Genomic DNA, 13,506 nt, shown 5'->3' on the forward strand with positions numbered 1-13,506 from the left:
AATTGTAGTGTGGCATTTACCTGAGGTGCTGTATTCCAGCTGAAGGCCTTCATACAGTCACTAGCATTATTACCCATTCTTTCAATGGCATTCTAAGTAGGAACAGCCTCCCATGAAAAACTTTCAGGATGACTGGAGTGAAAATATACTGTTGAAGAAACAATACATTGTTGTAGCAACCGGTCAACTTCTGGTCAGTTCACAAATGTTAAATGCAAAGTATGAATTTAATATATTGGAAATTGGTTTTGATTCCTCTGGACCTGTGTGAGTTGTATTACAGTTTCTCCACTGCGTGTCTTGAAGCTCTGTATTGGCGTCGGTACTGCTCTTAAATATATAATGCTCACTTCAAAGTTTCCAGTTTAGACCTAAAATGGAAAGAAAATAGTTAGGACACCAATATCCTTCATGGTTATACTCTTTGTATGGAAGAATATCATAGCTCCCATTACACTGTTTTTCATGAAGGTGAATAGACCTTTTAACAGGATGGATTGTGTTTTTGCAAGCTGAAGTGGATATGTACAGGTGGCTTTGCTACAGAGCCCTCTAACAGAGAAGAGAAACAAAGGATTTACTCCCACTCTTCAGTGATCAAAGTTTGAAGTGGAGACTCACCCCCATTTTTGCACACATCAAATAAGCTAGAGAGGTAGTACTGCAGCCTGCTTGGTGGTCCATAATTTTCATGTATCAGGTCCCTTTATATATCCCTGTCAGTTCATCTAAGTCACAATTTGTATTACTACCTACTGTGTCAATTGCATACTCTTAGACACTTGTATTAGCATTCTTCAGTCCCAATCTAAAGTATCCCACTGTTCCTGTTGCAAAGCTTAGACAGAAAGGTGCCAAACAGTGTGGAATTCACTTAATGAGATTGCAGTTCTTGACTTGAATTGAACAGAGTGGAATCTTAAGAAGGAAAAGACCTTGTATTATTCTCTTAAAACACGTGCGTATATGCATCTGTATGTGTGCACACAGACTTATATTACAACTCATAATAATTCCCTGCCACTAATCTGCTTGCATGTTCTTTCCTGTAGCCCAGATGATTTACTGAATGCACTGAATGAGGGTATCAGCCGTGCTGATGTGATCATTACATCAGGAGGTGTATCTATGGGGGAAAAGGTATGCAAAATTTAAGTATGACTTCCTACAATATATGTAAGAATTTCAAACCAGAGTCTGTCATCCAAGCTACTGCCTTTGTATTAATGTTTATTAAAAAAGGACCTTACTTTTACTGGGACACTTACATGTAAATTACTTAAGAAAATAGTCTTCAGAACTCATTCCCTTTCTTCTTGTTTTTGTACTATAGTTGACATAGTATAACAGAAAAGATTTTAATTCTTGATGTGAGTGGTTTACAAATGTGTTTTTATTTAAGGAATGATTTATGTAGATGAGGAAGGTGCTGGGTTAATAGCAGGTAAAGGCAACAGACTTCTTTTTATTTCTAGAGCAGGTAAAATTTAGATAGAATTAAGGTACTTTGAAAGTACTTCAAAAAGCAACCTGAGTATATAAATAGCATTATTTTACTCAGCACACCTGTTTCCTGAATGTGCCAAAGCTCTGCTACAAAAATAATTTTATCACATTTTGCGCCTGATAGTCCTACAGATGCAATGCATATGAGACCCAGTGAGCTGATATATTTGCCTTTTGAATCATTAACAGAATTGTTGATTGAGTTCCTGTTGATAAGCCCTGTGCCAAAACCATCAAAGAAAATAGGGATACACAGATGCTGGTGGGGCATAGATGAACCTGCAGGACATTTATTAATCATGACTTATGCGAAGGAAAACTCAAATTACTTTTTGATCCCAGGCTGAATCTGTGAGTTTGGCAGGTAAAATAAACATCTTTTATAACTAACAGATACTAAAGACAGTCATTAGGAGATGGGAAACATGAGTGCTGGTTTTGTCTACTTTTCTGAGTAGAAATCATATTGTCGGATACGTTATGAAAATGGATAATTAATTAAACCAGTGCAAATTACTTTCAATTACTCCCATTGTCTTCAGTATTCCTAGAAAAATAATCAAGGACAAGTGCTGATCTTTAAATTGGGAATGTGGCAACATAGTGCAGACATGGAAACATTCTAAGAAGTGGCTGGATTGCTGAATGGTCTTACAGACATTCAGACCTTCTGGCTCATAATGGGCTCTATATTCCACTGATGGTCTGCCCTCTGATGCTGAGCTTTCTGCAGTTTTAATGAAATAGCACTGAACATCCAAAAAGCAAACAGAAAGTAAAAGAGGGTTCATGCAATTAATAATTGAGAGTTCAAGCCTGGCTGAAATGAGTTGCTGCTTTCCAAGTATTTGAACACACACACACAAAAAAAAAAGGGTAACTGCCAGGGATTTTCAGATTTGCTGCTTTCAAAGTCTGTCTTCACAGATGACTGTTATGGCCTCTGTCTTTAGCCTCACTAAACACAACAGACAGGGTACTACATCTTTAGGCACAGCAATTTTCAATAAAGATTAAACAAGTAATTCCATTTGTTTTAATAACTGGATCAATCGTGTTTATGCAAAATCATTTAACTTGAACTCATTCACAAGCCACTCAGTTTTTTCTTTTAAGGATTGTTAAACCCAATCACTGTGAATTATACTGTTAGACCCAAGAAATTACGATAATTACAGTATCCTGGAAAACTATGATTTCTACAATACAGTAATTGATTTTGAAAGTAGTAGGAGATCTCCAAATCTACAATTAGATAGCTTCCACGGGAAAAGTTAGATAATTTGATCATTTAAAGTCTTAACTTTGAACCATAAAAGTTTTCTTCCATCTTTGACATAGAGAATGTTTTAGTAGTAGGTATTTGTGGGGTACTCTAAGACTCTGATAATGCAGGTGAATTTTAAGGAAATGTATGTCCTCATGGAATCAGGTTTGGCACCTAATGAGTCTGTTCTCTACTTCTTCTTTTCCAAAACACTTCCTTTCAAATACTGGAAATTCCCTACTGGGCTGTAGCACTTTCAGGATATGCAAATTTTCATCTTCACTTGATATTAATTAATTGCTTTGAATGCTTAGATGATGTAAAGCCACTTTGATGTTACTTAATTTTTTTTTTTTTCATTAAACAGGACTATCTTAAACAGGTGCTGGATATTGATCTTCACGCACAGATTCACTTTGGCAGAGTTTTTATGAAACCTGGGTAAGAAATCTTTCTGCTTAGGCAGCCTAGGTGGAGGCTACATTGGCCAAATATCCTACTGAAGTGCTTCAGTAGATTTCACTTTTCCAAATATACTATAAACCACAGGTTAGATATATATGGGAAAAGCAGCAAAATCAGTGCTCTTCAGATTAGTCATCATCTTTATGGGTGAAATTAACTGGAACAGAGAGATTATATTTTATCAGTAAGAGATATTTCTCTGATAACTGTTGCAAATCAGGTTTGGGGACTGGTGGGAAACCAGCATGGTATAAACATTACCACAGCCTTCAGTGTGATCACAGAGCTCACACTGACATTACCATGAAATAACCAGGAAATATAAGGACATTAAATGGACAGTTTGCTTAAAGATTTTACAAAATTTGCATAAATTATATTCCCACAAGCAGTTCCTTGAGAGAGGTGGAATGACAGCTAATTTACAAAGCTTCGTCTAATTGGCATATTGAGCGTCGTAATTTTAAAGTAAGCACAGTCCTTTATGTGTTTAGTTTGCCTCAGAAAACTGTTTCAGCACTGCTTTCCTATGCTGTGGCACTGCTCATCAATGAGTCTGGAAGTGTGTTCTGCAGAGAGAATGAAAAGTACATGTGTTGAGAACAGAGAGTTCTCTTTTCTTCACACTACAAGAGCAGAAAGATGTCTGCACCTCTGCCTCACTCCCTGTGGAGAGCAGTTTGTTTGCAAGGCTGGGTCAGAATGGTCCAGCTACACAAGATCAAGCACAGCTTTGCAAAATGATTCCCTCTAGCCCAGAACTGTTGTCACAGAGCAGAGCTGCAAGTGGGTGTTTGCTGTGAAAACAGACAAATACTCTGCGTACAGTCTGGTGAAGAACTGTGTGTGGGCTTGGTGCTTGTGCTGCTCCTACCACCACCACCTCCCCTCCACAAAAGGAATGAGTGAGCTAAAAGCTTGTTTCTTCCCATGGTGGATGTAGCCCAGGCATGGAAATTGCTCACGGCTTCTGTCATACTGCTACAACTGATGTAGGGAAGTCCCAGAAGCAGAATCTGCACTCCAGTTTCTGCTGCTGACAAGAATGGATAACTCGATTTAGAGAATTCAGAATATTAAGTTCTGGTTCTGGCTTACTTGTAAGCAAACATAATTCTTTCTTCTGATGACTCCTCTGTAGACTTGCAGCAATAAACTTTCTAGCAAATAACTAGCTAGAAAAACTTCAAAAAATTGTTTTTATCCCTAAATGTCCCTTTTCATTTTATGCCACAAGAAAGGTATTATTGCTACCAAAACATTTGGTCATCTGTTCTTATTGAGAATGTAAGCACTCTCTTTTTCATTGGCTGTAGTGCAATAGCAAATATTGCATTTTGGGTTTTATTAGCTGTATCTTAAAAGATTGAAGATTCTGGTTACTATATTGGGAAAAAAATCCCTTGAGTCAGTTCCAAGAGCGAAGTCAGATTTTGTTGTATGCCTGTATTTTGATGTGCTTCATGAGTGCAGGGTGGTGCCTGGGATTTACCATCCCTCCACTTGGTCTGAAAGTTGCTGAGCTCATGGAAGGTTATCTTGTCTAGCTGCACTGACAGAAGAAAGTACTGGAAGATTTTACCAATGATGGTGTTGAAATGTCATATGGGAATTCAGAGTTTCCAGTAAATATGAATTAGCAATTTGATTTTTTATACATTGGTTTGTGCACTGGTAATAACAGTTGCAGGTCTGGCACATAGTTCCCATCATGTTAGAGGCATTTTAAAACAGGAACATCAAACACTAACTTCCCCTGGTAAAATAGGATACAGATGAGTCTTAGCAGATACAAAACTAGGTGATAATGATCAAAGTGTAGCAAATCTCCAAAGTGTTTCTAGTCATAAACTATCATCTGTTGACCAGGTGGTAGTGGTCTGCTCAAAATGAAACCAAGGAAACCAGCCTAATTATTGCTCCTATAAGGTATAATTTCTGATGTTTGAAAGGATTACATTAACATAGGTGTACAGAATTCTTTTTTCATGGATGAGTCCCTTTTCTTTGCCAGCCACATTCTTGAGCTGTCACATTACTGTCCTATTTGTGTAACTGTAATAGCCCTCACAGCAAGTCACCAAAGAGCACTCAGCAGCTCTGAAAGGCAGAGAGAGCTCTTCATTGACAGACTTGGGTCTCACCTGGCTGCAGCTCTGCCCATGTATCTGAATTTCTTCATCTGCAGACTAGCTAGCATTTGCTGCTCAGAAATACTGCTCCCTTGTCAGTACTGCTGTAGAGACTGGAGTAAGAAAATTAAAGTTACCAATGTTATAAAAAATCGGAAACCCATATATGAAAAACAAACGCAGCTCTGTAACTGCATAATTTCAGTATTGCTTCATTGTTAATTGGCTTCTAGCATGAAGACAATATTTAGATTTTTGATTACTAGTTAATCTCCTTTTAGATATTCCCTCTCCAAACTTGTGTACTTAAAACTTCAGAGTTGAATATCAAGAAAAATTATTCTGTCACCACAAAGAGAGGATTATACCTCCAGTATGGAATAAGCAGCAGGTGCTAATGAACTGCTGAGAGAGATGTCCTGCTTTGTTTTGTTTTCTTTTCCAGATGTTTTAAATAATATGATAATGTTCAGTCAAATTCTAATGCAGATATTAAATAGCTTTCTTTTTCCATAGCCTGCCAACAACTTTTGCAACTCTGGATATTGACGGTGTAAGAAAAATAATCTTTGCACTCCCAGGTAAGATGTTTTGTGGATTACTTTTGTTCCTGTGCATAGATGACAGTCATGAAACAGAATAGTGACATTTCACAGCACCTGTGCCTGGTGTTGACCCCTCAGGAAGGTACCTTTAAGATTTTCTCAGAAATTTCCAGAAGAGATGGACTTACAGGGATGTGCTAAGGAGTTCTTTTTTGTCCCTGTCCTCACAATTTTCTGGTACAGGTCTTACAATTTCTTCCATCCAACAATTTCCTTACCTTTTTTACAGGGGTGTGTTTTCCTACAGCTCACTCCACCTTCACCATAAATATTTTGTGTGTGTAGGTCAGTGCATCCACTCTGACATACTGAAAATGGAGAGAACAATGAGGGGAGTACCCAAGAACATGCCACGGAATATTTTTGTTTCTCATGCTTACACTGTGGAACCAAAAGAGGGCAGCACAGCTGCACCGCTGCCCACTGCGTGCCCTGGGAAAGCACTCGTTCAGAATAAACATTTTGTTATGGATTTCTGTCCTAAATGAGGAGGAATTAATTTCTTCTTATTGCTCTGGCTCTCCATGAATTTTGACTACACAAGGAATCCTCTTCTTGATAAGCTGGTGGTTTTCAGATATATCTCTAGTGCTTCTATCCTCTCTTGCTTTAGTTGCTGCAGTACATTTTCTTCCAGGGGGCAGACCAATGGAGCATCTGTCTGATCATAACATTTATTTTAAAACTGTTGTCTAGGGAAGTCCAGATATGTAAGACAGTGTTTGACAGGTGGTCATACACCTCTCTTGTGAGCCAACTGAAAACATATAAATCAGTAGGATTCTCCTCTGAATTTTTCCTAAAGCATTTTGGCACTCTGCTAGGGAGTTGAAAGATATTTTTCCCTTGGTGTCTGGGAACCATTAGTCACTAATAAAGAGCCCTGTGAAGGTAGAGCCAATAACTATGCACAGTTAACTCTGCTCCAGACCCAGACAAATGTAGGCATAGGACAAAGGTAGCGGAAGAACAGAGGCAAATGGTGGGGCCTGAGGAACATGGGGCAATTCTGGTCAGAGCAGGACCTCAGCACAGCATCATCCAGAGTGTAGCTTTAACAGATGTACTTGCCACATACCCCTTGCCACACACCACTGCAGTCTGTACTGTATGATGCAGTACATAGCATGGAAAGCTCTGTAGAATCCTTCAGAGTGAAATTGCCATAAAGATATGAGTTCTTTCAGCATTTCACAGTAAATCAAAAGGGCATCACCACCAACTGTTCTTTGTCCTACAGGCAACCCTGTGTCAGCTGTTGTCACCTGCAATCTCTTTGTTGTTCCTGCACTGAGGAAAATGCAGGGTATCCTGGATCCTCGACCCACCATCATCAAAGCCAGGGTAAGAAGCTTGTCCTCTATTTAAAAATCCTCTCAAGATGTTGAAGCACAGCTCTTTGGGCTCTGAAAGACTGTTGTGTTTGTGGAATCTGAGCCCTAGACTAGTTCTGGCAGTGGAAGGACATTCACACAAATAGAGGTACATTCTCAGTCTCTGTTCATGGTAATATTCAGTCCTGTAATTTTTTAGAGTTAGATGGCCATCTAATGGAGCAAGATATACAGATGCAGAGGCAGCCATTTGCCAATCAAGCAGGAAGGACACTCTCCTGTTTAAAAAAGACATTTGTTTTAGGCTGTGGTAAAAAATGCAGAGTATTCTGTGAATACCTAGAGTTGGATAGTTCTGTATTAGCAACAGAAAATACAAACTTTAAAACCTTTTTGTTGAGTTACTTATATAAGAAACCCACATGATCCCCACCCTAAGCAATATAAATTCCTGAAACTCTTCTCACTTTTCTAATAAATCATGGATATGGTAACCCTGTTTAATATAGATTCAAGGCATGTTATTATAATGTCTTCTTCTTCCATTTTTGATTCAAATAAAGTACCAAGGAATACATCACCTTTTGTAGTTTTCTTAGTGTTCTTGGCTATGCACTCTTCTCTTACAGCTTATCCCGTGTATCTCTTTTGCCCTTTTTCAAGCGTCCAGATTTTATCTCACAGCTAAAATATTCTAAAAGAGAGCAATTTGCAATGACCTTCACTTTTGCATGACTTTTCCATTATGAGCCATCCCCTGTATGTCTTTTCATTTCAAAGATTGGCCATTTTCCTTTCGTCAGAGCTAGCAGGATTTTGAATGCAAATAACATTTTTATCTTTATGCAATGTAATCCAGAGACCAGGCTTTTTTCTAGAGAAATACTATCTGTAAACTCTCAGTAAAGGAACAGCTTTGAAATATTTCATTTAATGCATCTTCACACAATTTGATATTGTAACATCACAGTTGTATTTCCTTAAATACTGCAGTCTCTGCCTTCTACAGCTTTTAATCTTGTACTAGACGCCATCTGACCTCAAAATGCAAGTTTTTGAAAATACTGCTTTTAGGGAAAAGCAATTGAGCAGATTATTCCATTATCTTAGACAGTGCAATGTGAATGCATGACATGTTCATACTTCCTTTTTTAATCCTACAGTTATCATGTGATGTAAAATTGGACCCCCGCCCAGAATATCATCGGTGCATTCTGACTTGGCATCACCAAGAACCACTACCTTGGGCACAGAGTACAGGTCAGTGCCCAGTCACACAGACTGACAGACACACACACACGGCCTTGCCTTCCTACAGATGAGTAGGGAACAACCAAGAGTGTTTTCACTCTTTTTCACAGAACCTTCTTTATGCAGACTGATTTGCTGACACACTTGTGCACATGCATACACATACATTAGTACAAAATTCAGTGCTGATATGGCTCGTCAATTTAACCATTAAAATATCCTTTATTTGAATAACCTGCCTTTGTACACACACACACTACACCTGTATGCTTGCATATGTGCACACATTCATTTTTATAAACATCCACTAAGCTTATTTGCAGTCAGGCACATTTGCTTCCTTTTGCTGTTGTGCATGTATTAAACAAACACGAGATGTGGCAGACATAGGAGCAATACAAATAAAAGAAGTGATTTTAGCTGAACTGGAAAAGTAGGAAAAATAGCAGAGGCTCTAGGTGTTCTCTTACAGCAGACTAAGGATTTCTTAGTCATGTTTGCCACCTAGGAATACTTCTGGATACTAAGATGCAGTTGAGGTAAGTACTAGATTTGAATACTGGTTTAGCTATATACTGCTAGAAAGCTGACTGTGATACTTTTGCAAGAGATGATTTAGGTCCTTAAACAACTAATTGTCTTTTTGCTACATCCAAATTGTTCAATAAAAAGCACTATATGTGAGTCTCCACAGGGAGAATACTAGTTCAGTTCTGGGCCCCTCAGTACAAGAATGTCATTGAGGTGCTGGAAAATTTCCAGAGAAGGGCAATGAACCTGGTGAAGGGTTTGGAGAGTAAGTCCTATGAGGAGTGGCTGAGGGAGCTGAGGGTGTTTAGCCTGGAGAAAGGGAGAATCAGGAGAGACATTATCACTGTCTACAACCGCCTGAAAGGAAGTTGTAGCCAACTGGGGGTTGGTCTCTTCTGCCAGGCAACAAGTGACAGGACAAGAGGAAATGGCCTCAAGCTGCACCAGTGAAAGCTCAGGTTGGACATCTGGAAGAATTTCTTCTTGAAAGGGCTGTTGAACATTGGAACAGGCTGCCAAGGGAAGTGGTGGAGTCACCATCCCTGCAAGAGTTCAAGAAACAACTGGACATGGCACTTAGTGCTATGGTTTAGTTGAAGTGGTGGTGTTCTGTCAAAGGTTGGACTCAATGATCCTGGAGGTTTTTTCCAACCAATAGAATTTTTCCAATAGAATTCATAATTCTATTCAGAGAGAATAAAGTTAATAAAATTTATTCTAGAACAGTATATTAAAAACTGAACATACAAAAAATTATATTCTAGACTCTGCTGATTTTAGTGTTTGTACAACTGGAATAGGTGTACAAATTGAAAAATAAAGTAATTTTGATAGGATTAGCAATTTACTAGGACAAGATACACGGTACAGATAATGTGGAAGGCTGGATAGGAAAGCCACCAGCAAAGGGAGTGAAGATTTTGAGAGCCAGTGTGGTGAGAGGCTGACTAAATCTCCAGAGTTGTCTGTTTCCATCCACCTTGGAAGAGCAAGATCCCAGCTCCATGAATAAGTTAGCCACATAAACATCTTCATCATAACAGCTTTTGTTTGTTGAACCTTGCAGCATTTGGAACTAACTGAAGACTTAACTGAACCTGTTCTCCCTCTCTGCTGTAGGGAATCAGATGAGCAGTCGTCTGATGAGTATGCGCAGTGCCAATGGACTGTTGATGCTACCTCCAAAGACAGAGCAGTATGTGGAGCTTCACAAGGGGGAGGTGGTGGACGTCATGGTCATTGGAAGGCTATGATGTCACCAGCAAGAGCGAAGCTTTGATGCATGTCCACATATCATTGACTGTATCCTGTAATATGCAACGGCACAGCTAGTTTTTCCGATTTGGATAAAAGTTGATCAGTATAGTCAACATCTTGAAATATATTTCAAATGGAATTTAAATAAATACCTTTTAAAAAAAAAACTTTAAAACAAATCTTAACAAAGAAATTTATTCTGATTATATCAAAGCAACTTTTTCCTTTTCTTGCAATTGCTTTGTGTGTTCAATGCTAGTTCTAATAGCGGTAGCTTTTAGTAGACAGCAGTAGGTGCCTGCAGAACTTGTGTTTTTTCTCATCTTTAAGATACAACTACTTATGCTCTTAAAACAAGGCTGTCTGCTTATTTATACTAGCGTAGACAACACTTGGATTTCCCTTATTAGTATGCTTCATAACCGCTTCACAGAGAGCTTCTGCTTGTTCTTTATCTTGTATCTCGTGTTGATGTGCACAGTGCCAAAAGCAGAGTGGCTGCACTGGGAACCCAATGAAGCCCCGAGGTTTTCTCACCTCGCTGCGCATTCAGGGATGTCTCTTGTCCCGGCAGCCACCCAGCTCAGTACTCTTGGGCAGTAACTGGATACCTTTTATTTCAACAAACAAAAAAATTGCTTCCTTAAGTGCTGACAGCCTTTTTAACCAATACATTTAAAAATGTACAGAACTAAAAACTAAAAAAAATCAAAGACTGATCTTGTACAGATATTAGTGTTACCAGCATTCGTGTGGAAATTAAATGAGCAAAGAAATAAAACTAATGTTAAACAACTCTGTACCATAACATTTTCTGTAATGATATTGAAACTTAAATGAATAAAAAAAATCTTCAATCATTATTTAAAATTTCACCTGTTCAGCCTTGTTGTTTGAAACAAAAAAGTGGTGATGTAGGAGGGTATTTGGGGTGGGGGAAGAGCATAGGGAAGAGTAAAAATAGTATATGCAATCTAGGGCCTTTCCTCATGTACAGTGTCATGAGAGAACTGAAACTACCAAGTGAGCTTTCTCTCTCACACCTCCCAAGAGACAAAATGGAAGCAGCATTTGGAGGTGGGATGGGGTTACAATCAGACTAGTCAAAGGTGGAGAATAATTTTTTCCCCCATCTAAATTGCATAGCAATTGCCCACAGCCCTTGTGCTGCACTGTCTGGAATTTGATAAACTGTTCTTTTTCTTCTCCCCACCTCCCCCTCCCCCCCCCCCCCCCCCCCCAATGAAATAAGGGCTTTTCAGCTCCCACCAGATTGTGTGTTTTGGTAGCTTCACATTTCATCTGGGATTAAGACCATAGCAGTGCCCTACAACACCTTGCTTCTTGGAGTTCATGGGTAAAATGCTATCCCACTAACTCCATTTGTGAAGCCAGAACATTTACCTATAGTATTTTTTGGAGACTTACTCAGGGAGAAGACAGAACATTGGGTTTAAATCCTGACTGCCACAGTGGACCAGAGCTGTAGTTCCATGGCAACTGCAGAGGGCATCCCTGAGGCTGGGTTTAAAACCAAACTGTTTGCTGTGAAACTCCCTGCATGGGCCATTGCAAAGGTTGAAGACAGGTAGGCATACACCGTGTTTGAAGGCAACCCAGGGACTAATTGTTCAGAGAAACAGTAACACACTTGCTGATGATATTTTTTTGTTCTGGACTACATGTCCCCATTTGTGATCTCTCTATGTAGTGGCAGGGTGGTACAAAATTTAATTTGTGGATGCCTGTTTTTACTGTACTGATATTTTAAACCACAGAAGGAAGAGAGAGGCGGGTTAACTCATCTCTGAGAAATAATGCAGAACACTGGCTATTATAAACCAAAGGATTATTATAATGTAGTTAAGGGCTATTATAGGCAGCATGTGTAATGAAAATCAGGAATTTATAAAGGACACCAATAACAACAACTTGAGGGAAGATTGTTCATGCAATTGGAGATGCTAGACAAAGATAAAAGGGAGATGTGAGGAAACCTAGCCAGAAAAACCTTAGGTCTGGTTTACATTTACAAATGTTGCTACGAAGAGTTGGCACAATGCTACCTATAATGCATGGCTACATTTAAACCATTTCTTGTCATGGTAACACTTAGAAACAAATGAGCACATTGTAACAAGCCAACCATTTGGAGGTTAATCAGAAAACTGCTGCAGCAACCCTGTTTTCTTGTAATGGCCTCTGCTCAGTGTTCAAAATCTTTTGCAAGAATGTAAGCTTTGCACTTTCTGAGAGAGATGCTCATAGCCCAGCTTTCATTAACACTGGAAGCCATAGCAGTATGTTGGAGAGGAAATCCTAGGACCAGTACAATAAATCATTCTTACAACTATGTGTCAATTATCAAGCCTAAAATCTGAAGCATTTGCCTTGGTTGTTATAATATGAATTGATATAATTGTGATAGAAATAGATAAATTGTACTTTTAACATTCCCAACTTACAGTATCAGGGAAAGTTGGAAGCTTCAGAAAAGAAATCAAGGACAAAGGGACCTTCAGGTATGTGGTTACTTTTGTTCAAGGACTGAGACTTGCAAATTTTTAAGGAATATTCTCCCTGTTTTTACTTCTCTATATAAGGTTTTAACACAATCAAAATAATACCTTAACAACAAGAAGCAATGCCATCAGCGACTGAAGATGGGGTTGGTATTCCAACAGTTGTAGTTTTCTTCTTTTTACATCATTTTTTCAGTGCATGTACATGGAATGATCATGGGTAAAAATGTATGCAGTGGGCTTTCTGAGTCCCATTCATCCAGCTGGGATAATCTGATAGTGACCTGCAAAATCCTACAGCAACTTTTTTATCCCCGCTACCTCGTACAAACACCTTGACTGAACCCACGAATGTGAACCATCACACAAAATTTGGCTGTATTCACTCAGATGAATAAAAGAATCAAGTGGACTCTTCCAAATACTGATTTCTATACTTTCATTACCAAAATTACAAAATTAATTCTATCTTGATATTAAAATATGCTAAACATGAAATGTCTTTGATCTGCAGGTAGTTATTACAGATTTGTATTACTCCAGAGATTACTAATTAGCATGGAATCTTTAGACTTTTTGATTCTTGAGCTGAAGGGTTGCACTTAAAACTTATTAAAACATGGATACTGCTTAAGG

General features: G+C 38.7%; 1 protein-coding gene across 23 annotated transcripts in view; it reads left to right on the forward strand.

Annotated features, from left to right (window-relative positions):
* The window catches only part of GPHN (gephyrin), a 283,847-nt gene extending 272,627 nt beyond the window's left edge, over positions 1 to 11,220 (forward strand). For 12 of the 23 annotated variants that reach the window (XM_039552422.1, XM_039552426.1, XM_039552425.1 and 9 more), the window contains 6 exons: positions 1,053 to 1,140; positions 3,141 to 3,214; positions 5,887 to 5,951; positions 7,216 to 7,319; positions 8,473 to 8,569; positions 10,211 to 11,220. In XM_039552422.1, the coding sequence (XP_039408356.1) occupies positions 1,053 to 1,140; positions 3,141 to 3,214; positions 5,887 to 5,951; positions 7,216 to 7,319; positions 8,473 to 8,569; positions 10,211 to 10,344 (562 nt within the window). In that variant the 3' untranslated portion in view covers positions 10,345 to 11,220. The remainder of the gene's footprint in view (positions 1 to 1,052; positions 1,141 to 3,140; positions 3,215 to 5,886; positions 5,952 to 7,215; positions 7,320 to 8,472; positions 8,570 to 10,210) is intronic. The other 11 variants (XM_039552431.1, XM_039552435.1, XM_039552432.1 and 8 more) reach the window with 1 other exon arrangement.
* The last annotated feature ends 2,286 nt before the right edge of the window (positions 11,221 to 13,506 follow it).

This window comes from Corvus cornix, chromosome 5, assembly GCF_000738735.6.
Source record: "Corvus cornix cornix isolate S_Up_H32 chromosome 5, ASM73873v5, whole genome shotgun sequence".
Taxonomy (NCBI): Eukaryota; Metazoa; Chordata; class Aves; order Passeriformes; family Corvidae; genus Corvus; species Corvus cornix.